Below are 20,253 nucleotides of genomic sequence, written 5' to 3' on the forward strand. Positions count from 1 at the left end.
TCTTTACTCCTGATGACATGTACACGTAACCCAGTGCTATCGCCCTCTGTTTTCTCATTCACAGGAGATTGTAGTGATGGCAGCCATGTCGCTGCCAAGAGGGGCAAGCATGAGAGGCCCCCGGGGTGCCGTATAGGCAACCGTGTGCCCAACAAAGCAGCTTAGAGCAGTGGTCCAGGCAGTTCAGCTGGAGGTCGAACCAAGACAACAACAAAGAAGAGGAAAGGCAAAGATGAAGTTCTAGAGGAGAGACCACCAAAATTCAATAGTGGTACTATTCATATTTCTGGTTGGAGAAGACTCAGAGACGAGAATCCCTATTGTTTTGAGGAACGAACCTACACCCGTGGTGACTAGGAATTCTGGACAGAGACTCGGGCTATCATCTGGGATGAGTTCTACAAATATCCGGAGCTCATGAAGAATGGCATCTTTGTGCAGCCCAAGGCCGTCAACAAGGAAGAGCTCAGCATGTTCCATGCCACAAAGTACCGCTTTGTGGTTGACACTTTGCAGAAGATGGGACTTTTTGATCTAGTATGCTTGAAGCCTAGCAACTTCAAAATTCTTGGGTAGTATTGCCCAAGTCTTGTCCATTAGTTCCATTGCATAGTCTTCTTCCGTGATGACCTTTCTCGCACTATGACTTGGATGACTGGGAAGGAGAAGTATTCTTGCAACTACCTTGACTTATGTCAAGAAATCGGGTTTGGTGGTGGCCATGCTCAAGGGTTTCAGATCCACAGTCAGGATCCATTCACTCATGGTAACATTGCTTTCTGCTACCCTCCAGAGCCTACACATGATCCTCCACTCATCTCAGGGATGTACTACTCTTACCAAGTGCTTGCCAAGATATTCTGTGAGAATCTAGTCAGCAAGTCTGGTGACTCAAGTGACTGCCGAGCCTACCATCTCAACCTCATGTACTACTGTCGTCCTGAAAATTTTAGTACAATTGATGGCTGTGACTATCTCTACAATGAATTGAGATGCATTATTCGCAACCGCATGACTCCAAACATTGCTCAGTATGTTCAGCAGCTCATCAACACTATTGTGCCATCTCCTTACAATAGGAAAGATGAGGTAGTGAAGATGGAACCTTTCAAGTTCCTCAATAAATGCACAAACTTGACATACCTGAGATGATGCCTTCAGAGCGAAGGTCCAAGGAAAGGCATGACCCGGACGCTAGCTCTAGCTCCTCTATGCGCCCCAAGCGGGGTGCCTCCCGCTTCTTGGAAAATCTGTGGCAGATGTGTAGGAATACAAATGATGTGGCTCATATAAGCCTTGCCCTAAATCAAGAGACTAGGAGGCGCCAAAATGAATTCATGGCTGCAAGAAACCATCATGTTCCTCCTCCTGATCCTGAACTTAAGCCTTTGGTTGCTATAACTTGGGCGATGCCTCCCATTGATGATGCCATGTTCCAGAACTTTGACCTATCTTTGTTTGCTCGTGGTGGATCTTCACATGGTGTTCCTCCTCCCAGGACTAGGTCTAGGACTGCTACTTCTTTTGATGCTACGTGGTCTAGCTCCTATAGGATTAGAGATGATGAAGAGAATGAAGACGGTGATGAGGATGAAGATGAGGAGTCACTGGACTTCTACTAATGGAAACGCTAGCTTTTCTGCTATCTCCTACCTTTTTGGTGTACCGATGCCAAAGGGGGAGAAGAGAGTAGAGTCTAGGACTATGGGTTTCCTGGATGGGTGTTGCCATTTTGCACAAGCCACTGCTACTTTATTTGCTTCTTATTTGGCTTGTGCTATTTGCTTTCTGGAACCATTTGCTACTCTTAATAATTCGTGTGTGGACAAGTTATTGTATGCTTAATCTCTCTATGTAGGATGATTATGATTATTACTTATATCTTGTTATATGCTTGTCCATACCATGCTTGTTTCCTAAAGATATTGGGGGAGCTTCTCATGTTTTACAAATGGTGCACTTTGCATTCAAACGCAAATTCTTCGGTGCATACATTATGGGGGAGTTGTCTTAATATCTAATATGGAATCAAGGTTCTAAGCTTATCATAATATCTATATGTGACTCTTGCTCGGTTTGTCATCGTATACCAAAACGGGGGAGATTGTAAGGGTATTTTAACCTTATCCATTATTTTGGTAACAATGACACCATAGCTAGAGTAATCGGATTAATACATGTCTACAAGATTATTCTAAGGTATTAGTCTAACAAGCATAATGGTGTAACAATGGAACAAGAAGGAAAAGGGATACCCCCACTTCGATGAAAAAAAGGGGAACATCAGTTTCCCTCAGGCCGATCTGGTCCAATGGCACCGGGTGCCACATCAGCTGGTCCGGCGGAGACCGGCCCTAGCACCGGTGCACACCGGGCGCATTCCAGGGAGTCAGCGCTTCAAGCCCAGCGCCAGCATCCGGTTTCTGCCAGCTGGCCCGGCGCACAACCCGGTGACACCGGCTATAGCACCAGACCTCTCGGCGAATGCCGGCTCCCACGCCGGTGGACACCGTAGCGGATCCAGGGACTCAATGCATACGCTCGGCACTGGCCCAGTGCCAGGACCGGCGGCTGCCGGCCGGCCCGGTCTGTGGCCCGGCAGCACCGGGCGTTCCACCAACCAGTCCAGCGCCTGGCCCGGCAGACTGGCCTCCTCGACAGATTGCTGAGTTGCACAAGTCGTCAACGGTCTCCAATGGTTGGATTTCCAGGGGACCTATGTATACCCCTTCTCCTAGCTTAGAACTGTCAGGCACTACACTACAAACTGTTCTTGAGCTCTCTCTCTCATACTCCATTGATAAAAACACCAAAAGCCTCAAATCTCCCTCCTCCACCCAAACTAAAATCCTGTCAACACCCAGATTTTTAAGTCCAGGTGCCTATTATGCCATTCATCGCAATCCCAGGAATATTGTTGTTGTGAGACATAACAGTCGAATATCATAGTCATCATTCAGATCACCTGATCCATATTACACAAATAGTTGATCTATTGATCAACGAACACAAAGTTCATAGCGGAAGCGTAAATAGAATGGACTCTCTAGTCCACAGGCCAACGCTTGACGTCGGAAGACTCCTAGTTGTCGTAGGCGTCCTACTGGTTGTCACCTTGGTAGTTCTGCTCCTCTTCATATTCTGGCCACTTGAATAGCCAGGGACACAGCCGTGAGTACTTTAAGTACTCGCAAACTAATACTAGTGTAAGTGCTATCAATTCTAGTAAGGGGTGCTAAGATCTAGTTTCTTTTGCATAAAGCCAATTTTAGTTCACAGGTATTTGATAAAGACTCTTTCAGGTGCTAACTAACTCAAGTGGGAACAATAGTGTCATTCCCACAACTCAGTTGTGATTCAAATTCAGTTCAAGTCAATTCACCATTCACTTCACCACATTTTCAAGAATCCGACACCAGAAACTGTATGGCCTTTCCAACCGTCCGTAACCGTGGACACGGCTATTCAAATAGGTTTACACTCTACAGAGGTTGCACATTTGTGCCACAACATTTGATTTCATCTGTCGGGATAACCCCGAATCATCGTAACTCAGTACGCGGATCATCAACCATAACCTTTCACTTACAAACCCTAGTATAGGCACCTCTCCCCATGAGCTTGGCCTCCCAATGAAGACCAACTGTCAACCTGGGAACTGCACAGGGCTTGGCCGTACAATTCACCTCATTTCACATCATTTCTCATACAACGGAGGCAGCCTCGGCATAACCCCTATGAGGCTTGTTCAGAGGGAACCCATACTAAGACGTATAAACTTCCAGTTAAGCCCTACCCATAATCAGGTATTGTGGGGGTACTCAAAAATAATTGGAAAGGTATCGCATCCAAACCAATATCAGTTTTGATAAAAAAATTCACCATATCATTCAAGTCATATTCACCTTCAAAAGATCTTTCAATAGAATGACTCATCATTCCAAGGTTTTCAAATTCATTTCAAATCACAAGTTCCCATCTAGAGTAGTCACTTTTAGTTGTTAGCACTAGCACTAATCATGAGGGGTGCTATCTTGCTTGGCCATCTTTGAGACTAACTTTGCCACCCTAGTAACATTCTAAACTTAGACCAAAGTTAACTATAAAAGTAACTTCTTCATAAATCAAGTAAAAACTTGTAAGGTAAAAACTTCCTCCTCTTCTTGGTAGAAGCCTTCCTCTTCCTGGTATTCTCCAGTACTAGCGTCTAAAAACGAATACGAGATACAATCACCCAACAAGGTTCAATAGCTATACTAAGCACACCATGGCTTCACACAAACTATTCTATTATTATGGCACACATAACATATTAGTTGCATTTGGTTTTTCCCTTTAGTTCTTTGAGGAAATAATTTCCTCTCATTGAATCTTCTTAAGATTTAATTTCCTCAAACAACCATGCATGAAATCATGTTGAACTAAGTCAACCATTCATCATCATCATTTGGGAAAATGATTTAAATGAGGTAGAATACCTCATACCAATACTAATTATGATTTAATATCACCAAGTAATTTCATGTGAGAGCATTTAGACCAGGGTCACAACTTCATATGAAAGTACTTGGGACAAGATTTAAATGAAGCCAAACACCTCATATGATTTACATAATAGTTTTGGACAATATCATTTGACTAAAATAGCCATATTGATGTAGCCCCGGTCACCGACGTCGCTACACCAAGACCAACAAGTCCCCCAAGTGGACCGATGACACGAGCCCGAGTCAAAGCTCTTCATGATGAGGTGAACTCGCTCCTCACCACCCTTGATCTTGGTACCCCTTTGGATGGATTGCTACCTCATGCCGACGTGTTATGTGTCATTAGGTACAAGGAGCATCAAGAGCACGAAGAGGAGGACACACCATGGTCAAGAGGAGGAGAGGAGCAGCTGGACGCGAAGATGGACATGGAACTGGACCGGAAGTCGCCCGAAGAGCGCAAGGAAGAGAAGATGGCCGGCCGGTCCAGAACCCGGTCTGACCGGCCTCCTGACCGGGTCACCCGGTCCATAACCCGGTCTGACCGGCCTCCTGACCGGGTCGCCCGGTCCAAACCGGGATTTGCGCTTGTGCCATCCGGGCACTATCCCGGGGCCTCGGAACCTCGTCCGGTTGCCGCCCGGTCCCAGGCCCGGTCTGACCGGCCTCCTGACCGGCCTGCACGACTTAAGTCGCCAAAACGGCCCGAACTTGTTTCCTTCGTACCTTTTCGGCCCGTGACGCCTTGTAAGACTATATAAGCACCCCAGACGCCCCTTTACCTCTTTAGACTTGTTTTGAACTCAAAACTACCTTTGAGCTTAGTCTCCCTTGGGTATCATCCCTCTGTAATCAAGGCCATCCTTGTTGTTGATTTGGATATTGTTGAGTGAGATTCTAGTACAAGCTACTCTCTCTCCCTCACCAATCTCTTTTCTCCAACACCAATCTCTCACCGGGAATTCTGCCGCGTGCCTCTTCCGTGTGATTCTATTGGCGTGGTCCATCGAGCCACGGGGGTAAGTATCGGGTGTATCGGGTTGGTGTGCGTGCGTGAGTCTCGGAGTTCCTCGTGTTCGTCGTGTTCTTCGTGTTCCTCGCGTTTTCCCATCTCCCCTCTTGGTTTCGAAGTCAATCCGCGAGATCGGGCCACACACGGGGTCTTAGACCTCATCATATGGTATCAGCAACTCTTGGTTACCGCGGATTTGACCTCCCACCCACCCGATTTCGTCCCTAGAAAATTTTCCAAAAAAATCCCCAAAAATAGCCCTAAATTGCCTCTTGACCGATCTGTGATTTGGTTGCGTTTTGAGTGGTTTTGTTCCGTGGATCTGGTGTTGTTGTGCTTGATCTACTATTTCCCCAACTTTGAGCCTCCGATTCCATCGTTTCCCTTCGTTTTGGTCGATTTGGAGTTGGTTTGGGGAAGAACAGGAGAGAGAAATCGCGCGATCCGGTTGAGCAGCCGGTCAACCGGGCTACAGACCGGCCGGGCCAGCCCAGAACCCGGTCGACCGGCCGTGCAACCGGCCGGGTCGGTCCAGGAGCCGGTCCAACCGGGCCCCAGAACGGGTGCAGCAACGCCCCCTCCTTCGACCTCGTCTTCCGGCGATCTCCACCACCACCACCACCACCACCACCATCGCAGGTATAACTTGCAGCTTTCACCTTGTAACCCCTCTTCCTTTTGCGATCTATCCCATCGAGCATTGCTTGTCTAGTGTTGCGAGACATTGCACGTGGCCTCGCATTGTGAGGTGTGTGTGTCGCGTTGAGTAAGGCATCCAAGCAAACACTCGTGTGGCAAGATAGCAAAAGCGAGGCTCACGCTAACATAGTGCGTGAAAAAGCCCCAAAAACACAAAAAGAGTGCGAGTAGCACCATACATCCATACATCCATACATCCATACATCCATACGCCCATACATACAAAAGTGTCCACGTGCCACCAAAGATACAAACGAGTGCAAGTGCCACCATATACAAAAGAGAAAAAGCTTCTAAGCAAAGAGAGATAGGAGAAGAGAGGCCGCGTGTGAATCTTGTTGTCTCTTCCTTTGCAACCAAAGCTTTGGCTCTCCTTGTGTTAGTGTGACACCGAGCACTTATACATACACTTTTCCGCTCACTTTTGGTTGCACTAACCCCGCTTATCTCGTGTGTGTGTTCCACAACTTTTTCCGTGTTTATAGTGATCTTCACATTGACATTTGGATTTTGGACCTCACCCACTTTTAACAACATACTCGATCTTGGAATTGTCTTTTGGCTTTCCACAACACTCGCCTAACACCATATTTGCTAGCTTTTGCGTGTGGTTTTGCGTGTGTTCCCGATACACTTGATCTTGCTTTCGGCTTGGTGGATTGCCTCAATACTATCTTACCTTGGTAAGAGTGCGAGGTAGTCTCCTTCCACTAACATACACAACATAGTTCTTGTCTTTCCATCATGGATAGGAACGGAGATACCACAAGGGATGAAGAGATCCTCCGCAACACCGAGAGGTTGGCTACTCAACACAACCTATGGACGCAACGACAAGAGTTCAAGGAGCAACTCTCCCTCTTCGAGACGCGCATCGATGAGCAATACGATGAGGTGGCTCACAACTTCTCCACCGTGAACCAAGACTTGGCTCTTCTTCGTGAAGCTACGGACAACTTGAATGGCCAAATGGCGGCCAATGATGCCAACATGGAGCGGCGCATGGATAGCCTCGAGCGCGCCATCACCAACTTGGGTCGTCATCGTCGACACCGCTCTACTTCCTCTTCATCAAGCTCGCCACAAGACTATTACTCTCATGGTGGCCTTTCGTCCTCAAGCTCCTCTTCAAGGCATGAAGACCATCATCGACCTCATCGCCCACAAGCTCGTCATGAAGACTCCCGCTCCAACTCTAGGCGTGGAGAAATACATCGCCATGCTCGTCCACATGAGCGTCCTCCACAAGACCAAGTCCTTCACCAAGATCGTCACCAAGCGGATCGCCATGCCCACCATGGGCGTGATGGCCATCCCCAAGACCAAGGTCCTCAAGATCAACCTCGGCGAGATCTCCGACGCCACCCTCGCCATGACCAACGTGGACGAGGAGAGCTACACCATGATCAAGATGAGAGACCCACCATTGAGCATCGTCCTCAACCGCGACAAGATCTTCAACCACATCCTCACCGTGAACCAAGTGAAGCAAGCGTGCACCTCCAACGCCAACCCAATGCTATGGTTGGCCGTAGAAGACCTCCTATTCCTCCTCTAGCCGCAAGAGATGACGGCGCCCCTCCTCGTAGAAGAACCTTGGAGGATGAAGAGAACATGTATGGCAAACTCAAGTTCAACATGCCCAAGTTCAAAGGTGAAGACGACGCCGAAGCCTACCTCTCATGGGCACTCAAGGTGGACAAGATCTTCCGCATCCACAACTACTCCGGTGCCAAGAAAGTGGCTATGGCATCACTCGAGTTTGAAGACTACGCCAACACTTGGTGGGAGCAAGTCCTCACTCTTCGAGAAGAAAAGGGTGAACCTCCTATTGACACTTGGGAAGACATGAAGAAATAAATGCATGCTCGCTTTGTCCCAACGCACTACATGACCGACCTCTTCAACAAGCTCCAAAAGTTGAAGCAAGGCACCAAGACCGTTGAGGAGTTCTACAAGGAGATGGAGCTCACTATGATGCGAGCCAACATCCAAGAGTCCGAGGAACAAACCATTGCTCGCTTCTTCAATGGCCTTACTTACCCCATCAAGAGGATTGTCGAGTTCCAACCCTACTCCAACATGGTTGAGTTGGTCCACCAAGCATCGAAGGCCGAGCGCCAAGTGATTGAGGACATCAAGTACTCCAAGGCCAAGACCTATTTCTCCTCCAAGCTCGCTACATCGACTCCTCCTACTTCATCAAATCCTCATGCTACAAGTGCCAAGGCCGACGCATCCTCTACACCGTCCAAGAAACCGACTATCCAAAGTCGCATGAAGCAAACGGTCTCCTCCACCGCCTCCTCTAAGGCATCCACGGGACCCTCTAGTGTCACTTGCTTCAAGTGTGGCACCCAAGGTCACAAATCGTTTGAGTGCAAGAACACCAAGGTTATGATCACTATGGAGAATGGTGACATCGAGACTCTTGATGAGGATGAATATGAAGCCCTTGTGCAAGCCGCCGTGGAAAGTGAAGAAGCTTATGAGCAAGAAAGTGGAGAAGATCCTCTCTTATGTGAGCATGACCCAAGCCCCTCACTTGTGGTCACAAGGGTGCTAACCACACAACCTCATGCTATGGAAGAACAACGTTGCAACATATTCCAAACCCGTGCCGGAATTGGTGGAAAATCGATCAAGGTCATCATCGATGGTGGAAGTTTCCATAACCTTGCAAGCACCGAGTTGTGTGAGAAGCTCAACCTCACTCTCCGCAAGCATCCTCACCCTTACCATATCCAATGGTTGAGTGACAAGGGCAACGTCAAGATACAACATACCGTCACCGTCACTTTCAAGATTGGACCTTATGAGGACACTATCGAGTGTGACGTGGTACCCATGACGGTGTGCCACATGTTGCTTGGCCGCCCTTGGCAATATGACAAGAAGGCTATACATGATGGACTCTCCAACACATACACCTTCAAGGTCAACGATAAGAAGTTCGAGTTGCGCCCGATGACTCCTAGCCAAATCATCGCGGATAATGCGAAGGCTTTAGCGAGGGCACAACTCCGCACCCACCATAGCGAGATGAGAGGAGAGGGAGCGACCCACCACAAAGAGAGTGAGCGCCACAAGCCATACATGAGTGATTCCAAGAGTGTCCTTCTAGCCACCAAGAGTGAGTGGAGAGAGCTCCAAGAGAACCCATCCACCATATTGCACTATGTGCTCATATGCAAGGGACCCTCGTCGGCGACTAACGACTTAATCAACATTCCTCCGTTTTTGTTGTCTCTTTTGCAGGAATTTCAAGATGTCTTCCCCGACGAGCTCCCTCATGGACTACCACCACTCCGAGGCATAGAACACCGCATCGACCTCATACCCGGCGCTCCGCTCCCAAACCGTGCCGCCTACCGCACCAACCCCGAAGAGACCAAGGAGATCCAACGCCAAATTCAAGATCTCCTCGCCAAAGGGTACGTCCGCGAAAGCCTTAGCCCTTGTGCGGTTCCCGTGATTCTTGTGCCTAAACCGGATGAGACGCAACGGATGTGTATGGATTGTCGCCCCATCAATGCCATTACTGTCCGTTACCGCCATCCCATTCCGCGTTTAGATGACATGCTTGATGAACTTAGTGGTGCCATGATTTTCTCTAAAATCGATTTGCGTAGTGGTTACCATCAAATCCGCATGGCTATTGGTGATGAATGGAAAACGGCATTCAAGACCAAACTCGGTCTCTATGAATGGCTCGTTATGCCTTTCGGTCTTTCCAATGCTCCATCAACTTTCATGCGCCTCATGAATCACATCTTGCATCCTCTCATTGGCAAGAGCGTGGTTGTCTATTTCGATGATATTCTTATTTATAGCCAAAATCTCGAGGACCATGTGCAACATGTGAGAGAAGTCTTATGCATCTTGCGTCATGAGAAGCTTTATGCAAATCTTCCCAAATGCACTTTTGCCCAAAACAAATTGGTGTTTCTTGGTTTCGTGGTTTCCGCTAATGGGATTGAAGTTGATTCTTCCAAGGTGGAGGCCATCCACAATTGGCCTACCCCTACAAATGTTGGTCAAGTCCGAAGCTTCCATGGACTTGCCGGTTTCTATCGTCGCTTTGTGAAAGACTTTAGCACCATTGCTTGCCCTTTGAATGAGCTTACCAAGAAGAATGTTCCGTTTGTTTGGGGCAAGGCCCAACAAAATGCTTTTGATGAGTTGAAGAAACGCCTTACCGAAGCTCCCCTTCTTGTTCTTCCAAATTTTGTAAAAAATTTTGAGATTGAGTGTGATGCAAGTGGGCTTGGTATTGGTGGTGTTCTTATGCAAGAGGGCAAACCCGTGGCATATTATAGTGAGAAGTTAGATGGCGCACGCCTCAACTATCCTATATATGACAAGGAGCTCTACGCTTTGGTTCGTGTTCTTGAAGTTTGGCAACACTATCTTTGGCCAAAAGAGTTTATCATTCATTCCGACCATGAGTCCTTGAAATATTTGAAAAGCCAACACAACTTGAACAAATGACATGCAAAATGGGTCGAGTTCATTGAGTCCTTCCCATATGTGATCAAATACAAGAAGGGCAAGGACAATGTTGTGGCGGATGCTCTTTCCCGCAAAAACACCCTTTTGCTAACTCGTTTGGATTTTCATGTTTTGGGACTTGAAGAGATCAAAGAACTCTATCCTTCCGATTCTTTCTTTGCTCCAATTTTTGAAAAGTGCTCCGTTGAGCGAGGAGTGGATGATTTCTATTTGCATGATGGCTACTTGTTCAAAGCTAACAAGATTTGCATTCCCGAGTCTTCGCTTCGAAAATTGCTTTTGCAAGAGTCTCATGGAGGAGGTCTTATGGGTCACTTTGGCCGTGATAAGACACTTGCGATGCTCTCCACTCATTACTATTGGCCAAAGATGAAGCGAGATGTGGAACGCCTTTGCCGCCGGTGCACCACTTGCTTACAAGCTAAGTCTACCTCCAACCCTTATGGTCTTTACATGCCATTGCCTATTCCTTATGCACCATGGACCGATATTAGCATGGATTTCGTTCTAGGCTTGCCTCGCACTAAGCATGGTCATGATTCCATCTTTGTTGTAGTGGATAGATTCTCTAAGATGGCTCATTTCATACCTTGCCATAAGAGCGACGATGCTTCACACATTGCTTCGTTGTTTTTCAGGGAAATTGTCCGCCTACATGGAGTACCGCAAAGCATTGTGTCGGATCGAGACGTCAAGTTCATGAGTTATCTTTGGAAGTCGCTCATGGCGAAGTTTGGAGTCAAGCTCTTGTTCTCATCATCATCGCACCCGCAAACGGATGGCCAAACGGAAGTGGTCAATCGAAGCCTCTCCACCCTCCTACGGATCCTCGTGAAGAAGAACTTGAAGTCATGGGAGGAGTGCCTTCCTCACGCCGAGTTCGCCTACAACCGCGCCAAGCACAAGACTACGTCAAGGAGCCCCTTCATGGTCGTCTATGGCTTCGAACCTTACACGGCACTCGACATACTTCCGCTTCCCCTCCACGAGCGCATCAACATGGACTTCGACAAGCGCACCGCCGCCGTCAAGAAACTACATGAACAGACAAGGGCAACCATACAAGAACATGTTCTTCGTCAAGCCAACCGCCTCAACGCCAAGAAGAAGGAAAGAATATTCGAAGAAGGAGACCTCGTTTGGATCCACCTCCGGAAGGAACGGTTTCCTCATGAGCGCAACTCCAAGCTCAAGCCAAGGGGAGATGGCCCCTTCAAGGTCCTCAAACGCATCAACAACAACGCTTACGTCATCGACATACCGACATCCAAGTACTTGGTGTGCAACACGTTCAACGTCTCGGACTTGTCACCCTATCATGGAGATGAGGAGGTGCAAGAGTCGAGGACGACTCTTTCCCAAGGGGGGGAGATGATGTAGCCCCGGTCACCGACGTCGCTACACCAAGACCAACAAGTCCCCCAAGTGGACCGATGACACGAGCCCGAGTCAAAGCTCTTCATGATGAGGTGAACTTGCTCCTCACCACCCTTGATCTTGGTACCCCTTTGGATGGATTGCTACCTCATGCCGACGTGTTATGTGTCATTAGGTACAAGGAGCATCAAGAGCACGAAGAGGAGGACACACCATGGTCAAGAGGAGGAGAGGAGCAGCTGGACGCGAAGATGGACATGGAACTGGACCGGAAGTCGCCCGAAGAGCGCAAGGAAGAGAAGATGGCCGGCCGGTCCAGAACCCGGTCTGACCGGCCTCCTGACCGGGTCGCCCGTTCCAAACCGGGATTTGCGCTTGTGCCATCCGGGCACTATCCCGGGGCCTCGAAACCTCGTCCGGTTGCCGCCCGGTCCCAGGCCCGGTCTGGACCGGCCTGCCCGGTCCCAGGCCCGGTCTGACCGGCCTCCTGACCGGCCTGCACGACTTAAGTCGCCAAAACGGCCCGAACTTGTTTCCTTCGTACCTTTTCGGCCCGTGACGCCTTGTAAGACTATATAAGCACCCCAGACGCCCCTTTACCTCTTTAGACTTGTTTTGAACTCAAACCTACCTTTGAGCTTAGTCTCCCTTGGGTATCATCCCTCTGTAATCAAGGCCATCCTTGTTGTTGATTTGGATATTGTTGAGTGAGATTCTAGTACAAGCTACTCTCTCTCCCTCACCAATCTCTTTTCTCCAACACCAATCTCTCACCGGGAATTCTGCCGCGTGCCTCTTCCGGGTGATTCTATTGGCGTGGTCCATCGAGCCACGGGGGTAAGTATCGGGTGTATCGGGTTGGTGTGCGTGCGTGAGTCTCGGAGTTCCTCGTGTTCGTCGTGTTCTTCGTGTTCCTCGCGTTTTCCCATCTCCCCTCTTGGTTTCGAAGTCAATCCGCGAGATCGGGCCACACACGGGGTCTTAGACCTCATCACATATAGTCCTTTATTTAAACTAGGCCATGATCACTCAAAGTAACCATGCCATATTTTTGCAGAAACAATTAGTGTAAGTGAAATGTGGGCTATGAGAGTTGAAATCAACTTAATATCACTTTTAATAATTATTTGAATGTGCAAAAGTCACTGCCTTATTCTTTTTGTCACATTATTTATACAAAGAATCTCAGAGTGAGAACAATGTAGTTGTGTAGATCTTTTTCTTAGCTTTCCAACAATATAAAATTCATCAAATTTGGTTAAGCCAATTTGAATCTATTCAATTTTGAACACAGGGCAAATTGAATTTGATTTAAACAATTTTCATATTTGAAATTGGAAACGGGCCGGCGGGAAACTAAACGGGCCCAAATCATTTAAACGGACAAAGTCCAGCCCACCACGCGTCCACGCACGCGTGGGCTGTCTGACGATCTACGTGGTCGTGGGTTCGATCCCCACGGTCGGCGCCAATTGACAAGGGATTAACTTATCAATGCCTACAAGTTGTAGACTAGGGTTTTAGTCGGAAGTAGAGGGCAAGTAGATCTCGAAGGTTTCAGCCGAAAAGTGCTCGACGATATGAAAACTAGGGTTTGTGAGACAATGAATCGATGCTTTCTTTGTCCCTCGACTCCCCCTTATATAGGAGGCGGAGCCGAGGGATTCGTAATACACAAGTTACAGAGTCCGTGTCGGGGGGAAGACCCCGGATAGGGCAATGGACGCGGAGCAGCCGGCCGGCCACTGGCCGGCTCGCGGCAAAGGCCGGCTGAGGAGCAGCCGGCTGGCGCCGTGGCCGGCTGGTCCGGGAGCCGGTTGGCTCTAGGTCCTAGTCGGCCTGGCTGCGGCCATCAATGCTGTAGCTGGGCCGGCTTCTACAAGCCATATCCGACTGGGGTTTGTACCTCAGACCGACTCGAGGCTGGCGAGTCTTGCACTGGAAGGAACCGGGTTGGTGATCCGGGTTCCCAAAGTCCACTCTGACTCCATCTTCCGTAGCGCGGGGCACCGTGGAGCAATAGTGCCACGCGCCGGACAGGCCGTCGAGCTTACGACGATCCGTGCGGCTACAGCGGCTGACGGCGACAGGGACACCTCCTCCATACCGCTGACCGTGGCAGCCGGATGGGACAGGCCACGATGCCTCAACCACTCCTGACGTCACCGCCTCGGGAAGGAGCGGGAGCCGGAGCCGGCCAAGCCGGCCAGTAAACTATAGGGTCTTTTATGTAAAGTGCCGGTGCCTATATAAGCCGCACTACCCCCTCTCGTGCAGGGGATCGATCATTTTATTTGCTTTCACCTACCTGCAGAGCTGCCCTGTGAGAGAGACCATCGTCTCCCTTAGCCTCTCAGGGCCAGCCGGACACAGCTCTAGGAGCACCACTGTACTGTGTGATCATCATATACACTCATAGCAGGAGTAGAGGTTTTACCTCCACCGGAGGGCCTCGAACCTGGGTACGTCGCCGTGTCGCTCGTGCCCATACCCGCTTCCGGATACCGCCGTGAGATCCCTCAGGAGCCACTTCGATTAGCCACCCTATGGCATATGCCGTGACGATACCACGACATTTGGCGCCCACCGTGGGGCCTTCAGCATCCTCGGCCGGTGTCTTCATCCGGACGGGCCTCACCATCACCACCGGCGAGCGAGTCGCTTCAGGCTTGATCTGGAGATTCGGCACCCTCAATCGCGCTGCCGACAACGCTGGCTGCTTCGCTGACCGCCCCTTCCCAGCCGGCGGCAGCGTCATCTCCTTCGGCGGCTTCGACGTTTACGTCGCCACCGTCGCACCGCCGCGCTACCCGCGGCAGGTGCTGCGCTGCGCTAGCCCTCCTCCGCGAGCCGGCAGCAGCGCTCCCGCCAGCCCCGCCATCGTGCAAGTCATGATGGCTGGCGAGGAGCTCCCCGAGAAGAACCCGCGCACCCGCGGCCCCGGCTTGGAGCGCAACATCGACCCCAACGCCTCCGGCTCGGGCCCGAAAGCGCCACCACCACCGTCCCGGCTGGATGCAGTCCGGGCAAAACTGAGCACCCCGCTCACGCCTGGCGGAGATCCCACCACCGTCGAGGCGGACTTGGAGGCGCACCGCCAGCTCCTCCTCAAGCAAACCGAAGAACTGGCTGCTGCTAAGCGCCAGATGGAGATCACCCAGCGCGAGTACAACCGCGCCCACGGCCTCACTCCAGGCGGCGACGAGCCAAGCCGAGCCAGCCATATCCGCCGCAGGGGCCGCGACCTTGGCGCTGAGATCGCCCGCGACGGCGCTCCTTCGCCGGCTCCGTCCATGGAGCTCCCTGTCTACAACACGCCCGACAAGAACGTACGTGCGGCAGAAGCCGCCGCGGAAGAGCTGAACCGCCTCGAAGGCGAAGAGTTACGCCGCCAGACCAGGCGGGTGACTGAGCTGCTTAACGCAGCCAACAGGCAGATCGCCGACCCCAGGTATGTCAACGCCCCCAGAGCTTCTCACGCTCGTGGAGCTGCAGGCAACGACAGGGAAGGCGCCAGGGACACGGCCGAGTCCGCCTCCCCAGGACCAAGCCGGCGCCATGACTCCCGAGCCACGCACAGCTCGGGCCGGCCAAGCCACCAGCCGAGCGGCAGCGGCCGCAGCCGGCCCCCTCCAAGCCGGAACCAGGAGCAAGACTCCGGGCCCCACCGTCATCACCGGCCGGCTCCAGAAGCAAGCGGCGCGCGCCAGCCGGCACACTCCCGGCTGGGCCCGCGCATCGAGCCCGCCGACGCCCGAGATCGCCTCGACCGGCTGGTCGAATCCCGCATTGCGGAAGAAGAAGCTCCAGCCGGCCCAAAGTGCTTCGGGCCCCGCATCGCCAACGAGCCCACACTCGAAGGCTTCACGCTCCCCCGCGACACCCCCAAGTACGACGGCACAGCCAAGCCGGAGGACTGGCTGCAGGACTACTCCACCGCAGTCGGCATCGCCAAAGGCAACAAGCGCTGGGCCGTGCGCTACTCCCCCCTGATGCTGGTCGGCTCCGCCCGCACATGGCTCAACAACCTGCCAGCCGGCAGCATAAACGGCTGGCTCGACTTCGAAGCGGCCTTCATCAGCAACTTCACCGGCACCTATCGCCGGCCGGGTCGCCCCCAGCAGCTCGAGATGTGCAAGCAGGGCCCCGACGAGACGGATCGCGCGTACCTGACGCGTTGGTGCGAGATGCGCAACTCCTGCGAGGGCGTGCACGAGATCCAGGCCATCAGCTTCTTCATGGGAGGCTGTCGGCCCAACACCATGCTGTGGCACAAGTTGCGCCGCAGTGACCCCAAGTCGATGGCCGCCTTGATGGCCATCGCCGACAAGTACGCGCTGGCAGAGGAAGCCGGCAAGGCGCCGGCTGATATTTCACCGGCTCCAGCAAGGCGGGACAACAACAGGCCGGCTGAGCACAAGCCGGCCGAGGGCGGCTCGCATGGCAGCCGGCGGGACAACTACCGCGGCAAGCGTCACAGCGACCAGCCGGACCGCCGGTACGGCTCCGCCCACGTAGCCGCCGTGGCAGACAACGCGGCAGGCGGCAGCCGCCGCCAGAAGCAAGACCGGCAGTGGAAGCCGAAGTACACCTTTGAGCAAATGCTCGACTCGCCGTGCAAATACCACAGCGGCAAGAACCCCTCCAACCACACCACCCGCGACTGCCACTTCATGAAGCGGCTGACAAGCTTTGAACCCCTCCCGCCTCCACCCCCGCCTCCACCAGCCGGCGGGCCGGGTGGCCAAGCCGGCGCAGAGAACGCCAACCTCGAGCACCACGAGGCTAACAAAGTGCACCATGGCGGCCGATATCTGGCCGAAGACGCCACCTACATCATCTTCACCTCCGAGCCCGAGGACAGGACGAGCCAAGAGCGCCGTTCCCTCGAGGTCAACGCGGTCATACCGCCGGTCCCCCAGTACCTAAACTGGTCAGAGCAGGCCATCACTTTTGATCGCCGCGACACGCCGGCTGTCCTGCCGAAGCCGGGCAGCTACGCCATGGTCCTCGACCCCACCATCGCCACAACCCGGCGCAGCGTCCGTTTTTCGCGCGTCCTCATCGACGGCGGCAGCAGCATCAACATCCTCTACCGCGACACCGCCCGCAAGCTGGGCATCCAGGAGGCCGAGTTGCGCCCCACCCCCACCGTCTTCCACGGCATCGTGCCAGGCCATTGCTGCCAGCCGATCGGCCGGATCACGCTGGAGGTGATGCTCGGGAAGCCGGATCACTTCCGCACCGAAAGAATTGAGTTCGAGGTGGTGGACCTCGTGAGTCCCTACCACGCGCTCCTGGGCAGGCCGGCCCTGACCAAGTTCATGGCAGTGCCCCACTATGGGTACCTGAAGATGAAGCTGCCTGGCCCCAAGGGGGTCATCACCGTAGCCGGCGACTATCGCCGCTCCATGGACTGCGCCACGCAGAGCTCCAAGATGGCCCAGACGCTGGTCATCGCCACCGAGAAGCAGCTCATCCACGACGCCGTTGCCCTCGCCAAAGCCGCGCAGACAGACATGCCGGCTGCAGGCAACCCGGCTGGGACGACTCACTTCCAGCCGGCCGACCACACCAAGAAGATCCTGCTGGACCCGGCGCAGCCGGACAAGTTCGTCACCATCGGTGCCGGCTTGAACAAGAAATAGGAAAGCGAGCTCACCAGCTTCCTCCGTGAGAATCGGGACATCTTCGCATGGACTCCAAGAGACATGCCGGGTGTGCCGAGGGAGTTGGCTGAGCACCACCTCCACGTCCGGCCCGAAGCCAAGCCGGTGAAGCAGCCTCTCAGGCGCTTCGCCGAAGAACGAAGGAAGGCTATCGGTGAAGAAATCGCCCGGCTCCTAGCTGCCGGCTTCATCATGGAAGTGCTGCACCTGGACTGGTTGGCAAACCCGGTCCTGGTGTTGAAGAAGAACGGCTCCTGGCGCATGTGTATCGACTACACAAGCCTGAACAAGGCGTGCCCAAAGGATCCCTTTCCCCTGCCGCGCATAGATCAAGTCATAGACTCGACTGCCGGCTGTGAACTGTTGTCTTTCCTAGATGCCTATTCAGGCTACCACCAGATTCCTTTGAATCCGGCGGATCAAATAAAGACTTCGTTCATTACCCCGTATGGGGCTTACTGCTACACGACTATGCCATTCGGCTTGAAAAATGCAGGCGCCACCTACCAAAGGTGCATGCAAAAGTGTTTGCAGGATCAAATCGGCAGAAATGTCCACGCATATGTGGATGATGTCGTTGTAAAAACCAAGGAGATGCCTACCCTCCTTGACGACCTGAGAGAAACCTTCACCAATCTGAGAAGATTCCGGATGAAGCTCAACCCGGCCAAGTGCACATTCGGCGTGCCGTCTGGCCAGCTCCTCGGCTACCTCGTCTCTCAGCGAGGGATTGAAGCCAACCCGGACAAGATCAGTGCCCTGGAGAAGATGGAACTGCCGCAGTGCCTCAAGGACGTCCAGAAGTTTGCTGGCTGCCTGGCTTCCTTGAGCCGCTTCGTCAGCCGGCTGGGGGAGAAGGCACTGCCCCTGTATCAATTGATGAGGAAGGCGGACAAATTCGTCTGGTCACCGCAGGCGGATGAAGCTTTCCGCGACTTGAAGCGCGTGCTTTCAACCGCGCCAATCCTTGCAACGCCGGCTTGTATGGAGCCGATGCTGTTGTACATCGCAGCCACCAACCGAGTGGTTAGCGTCGTCCTGGTGGTGGAGCGCAAAGAAGCCGAAAACAGAGAGCAGCTGGTCCAGCGCCCAGTCTATTACCTCAGCGAAGTGCTCTCCCAGTCGAAGCAAAACTACCCCCACTACCAGAAGGTCACCTACGGCGTCTACATGGCGGCCAAGAAGCTCAAGCACTACTTCCAAGAGCACCCCATCAGGGTGGTTGCCACAGCGCCCTTGGCGGAAATCATAGGCAGCAAGGATGCCAACGGCCGGGTTGCCAAGTGGGCCCTGGAGCTAGCCGCCCACACCATCCACTACGAGCCACGCACAGCCATCAAGTCGCAGATCCTAGCCGACTTCTTCGTCGACTGGGCTGAGATGCAGTACCTGCCGCCTGTGCCGGATTCCACACATTGGAAGATGCACTTCGACGGCTCGAAGATGCGCAACGGCTTGGGAGCCGGCATCGTCCTCACTTCTCCCAAGGGAGACCGGCTGGACTACGTCCTGCAGATCCACTTCGCCGCATCCAACAATGTGGCGGAATATGAAGCACTCATTCATGGGCTGAAGCTGGCCAAGGAGATTGGCGTGCGTCGCATACTCTGCTTCGGCGACTCCGACTTGGTTATACAGCAAGCATCTGGCGACTGGGACGCGAAGGACGCCAACATGGCCTCATACCGCTTCCACGTCCAGCAGCTATCCGGCTTCTTCGACGGCTGCGAATTCCACCATGTGCCACGAGCAAACAACGAAGCGGCTGATACCTTATCCAAGATTGGCTCAACCCGGCAAGCCATCCCGCCGGGTGTCGCCTTGGCGGTTCTCAAGAAGCCGTCCATCATACCGTCACCGGACTCGGATTCAATATTCGTGCCGGCTGACCCGGGGGCTGCTCAGCCGAACCCGGGGGCTTCATCGCCCAAGTCGGGGGCTAACAAGTCGAACCCGCCGGCTAGCATGCCGAACCCGGGGACTTCTCAGTCCAACCCGGGGGCTTCATCGCCAAACTCGGGGGCTAGCAAGCCGAACCCGCCGGCTAGCAAGCCGTACCCGGCGACCATGCAGTCGAATCCGGAAGCTCCCACGCAGGAGGCCCTGTTGGTCAGCGTATTCGAGATAAGATGCGTACCTTCATGGGCACAAGAATTCCTCTCCTACCTCACCGACGGTGTGCTGCCTGATGATAGAGTCCAGGCCAGGCAGATTGAGAGAAGGGCCAAGGCCTATACCATCATCAACCACCAGCTGTACAAACGCAGCGTAAGTGGGGTGTTCCAGCGGTGCGTCGAGCCGGCTGAAGGGATTGAACTCCTACGGGAAATCCATCAAGGAGAGTGCGGACATCACGCCTCATCCAGAGCCATAGTGGCCAAAGCCTTCCGGCACGGCTTTTACTGGCCGACTGCGCTCAGAGACGCAGAAGATTTGGTGAAGAAGTGCAACGGCTGTCGCCGCTTCGCAGCAAAGACACCAGCCGGCTTCCGCCTTG

The 20,253-nt window shown here is 52.9% G+C and overlaps 1 protein-coding gene across 1 annotated transcript in view; it reads right to left on the bottom strand.

Moving 5' to 3' along the window:
- Positions 1 to 2,389: 2,389 nt before the first annotated feature.
- The window catches only part of LOC127339670 (uncharacterized), a 63,963-nt gene continuing 46,099 nt past the window's right edge, over positions 2,390 to 20,253 (bottom strand). Inside the window, exon 6 of the mRNA XM_051365490.2 lies at positions 2,390 to 2,665. Coding sequence (XP_051221450.2) covers positions 2,390 to 2,665 — 276 coding nt within the window. The remainder of the gene's footprint in view (positions 2,666 to 20,253) is intronic.

The sequence above is a fragment of the Lolium perenne genome, chromosome 3 (assembly GCF_019359855.2).
Source record: "Lolium perenne isolate Kyuss_39 chromosome 3, Kyuss_2.0, whole genome shotgun sequence".
Classification (NCBI taxonomy): Eukaryota; Viridiplantae; Streptophyta; class Magnoliopsida; order Poales; family Poaceae; genus Lolium; species Lolium perenne.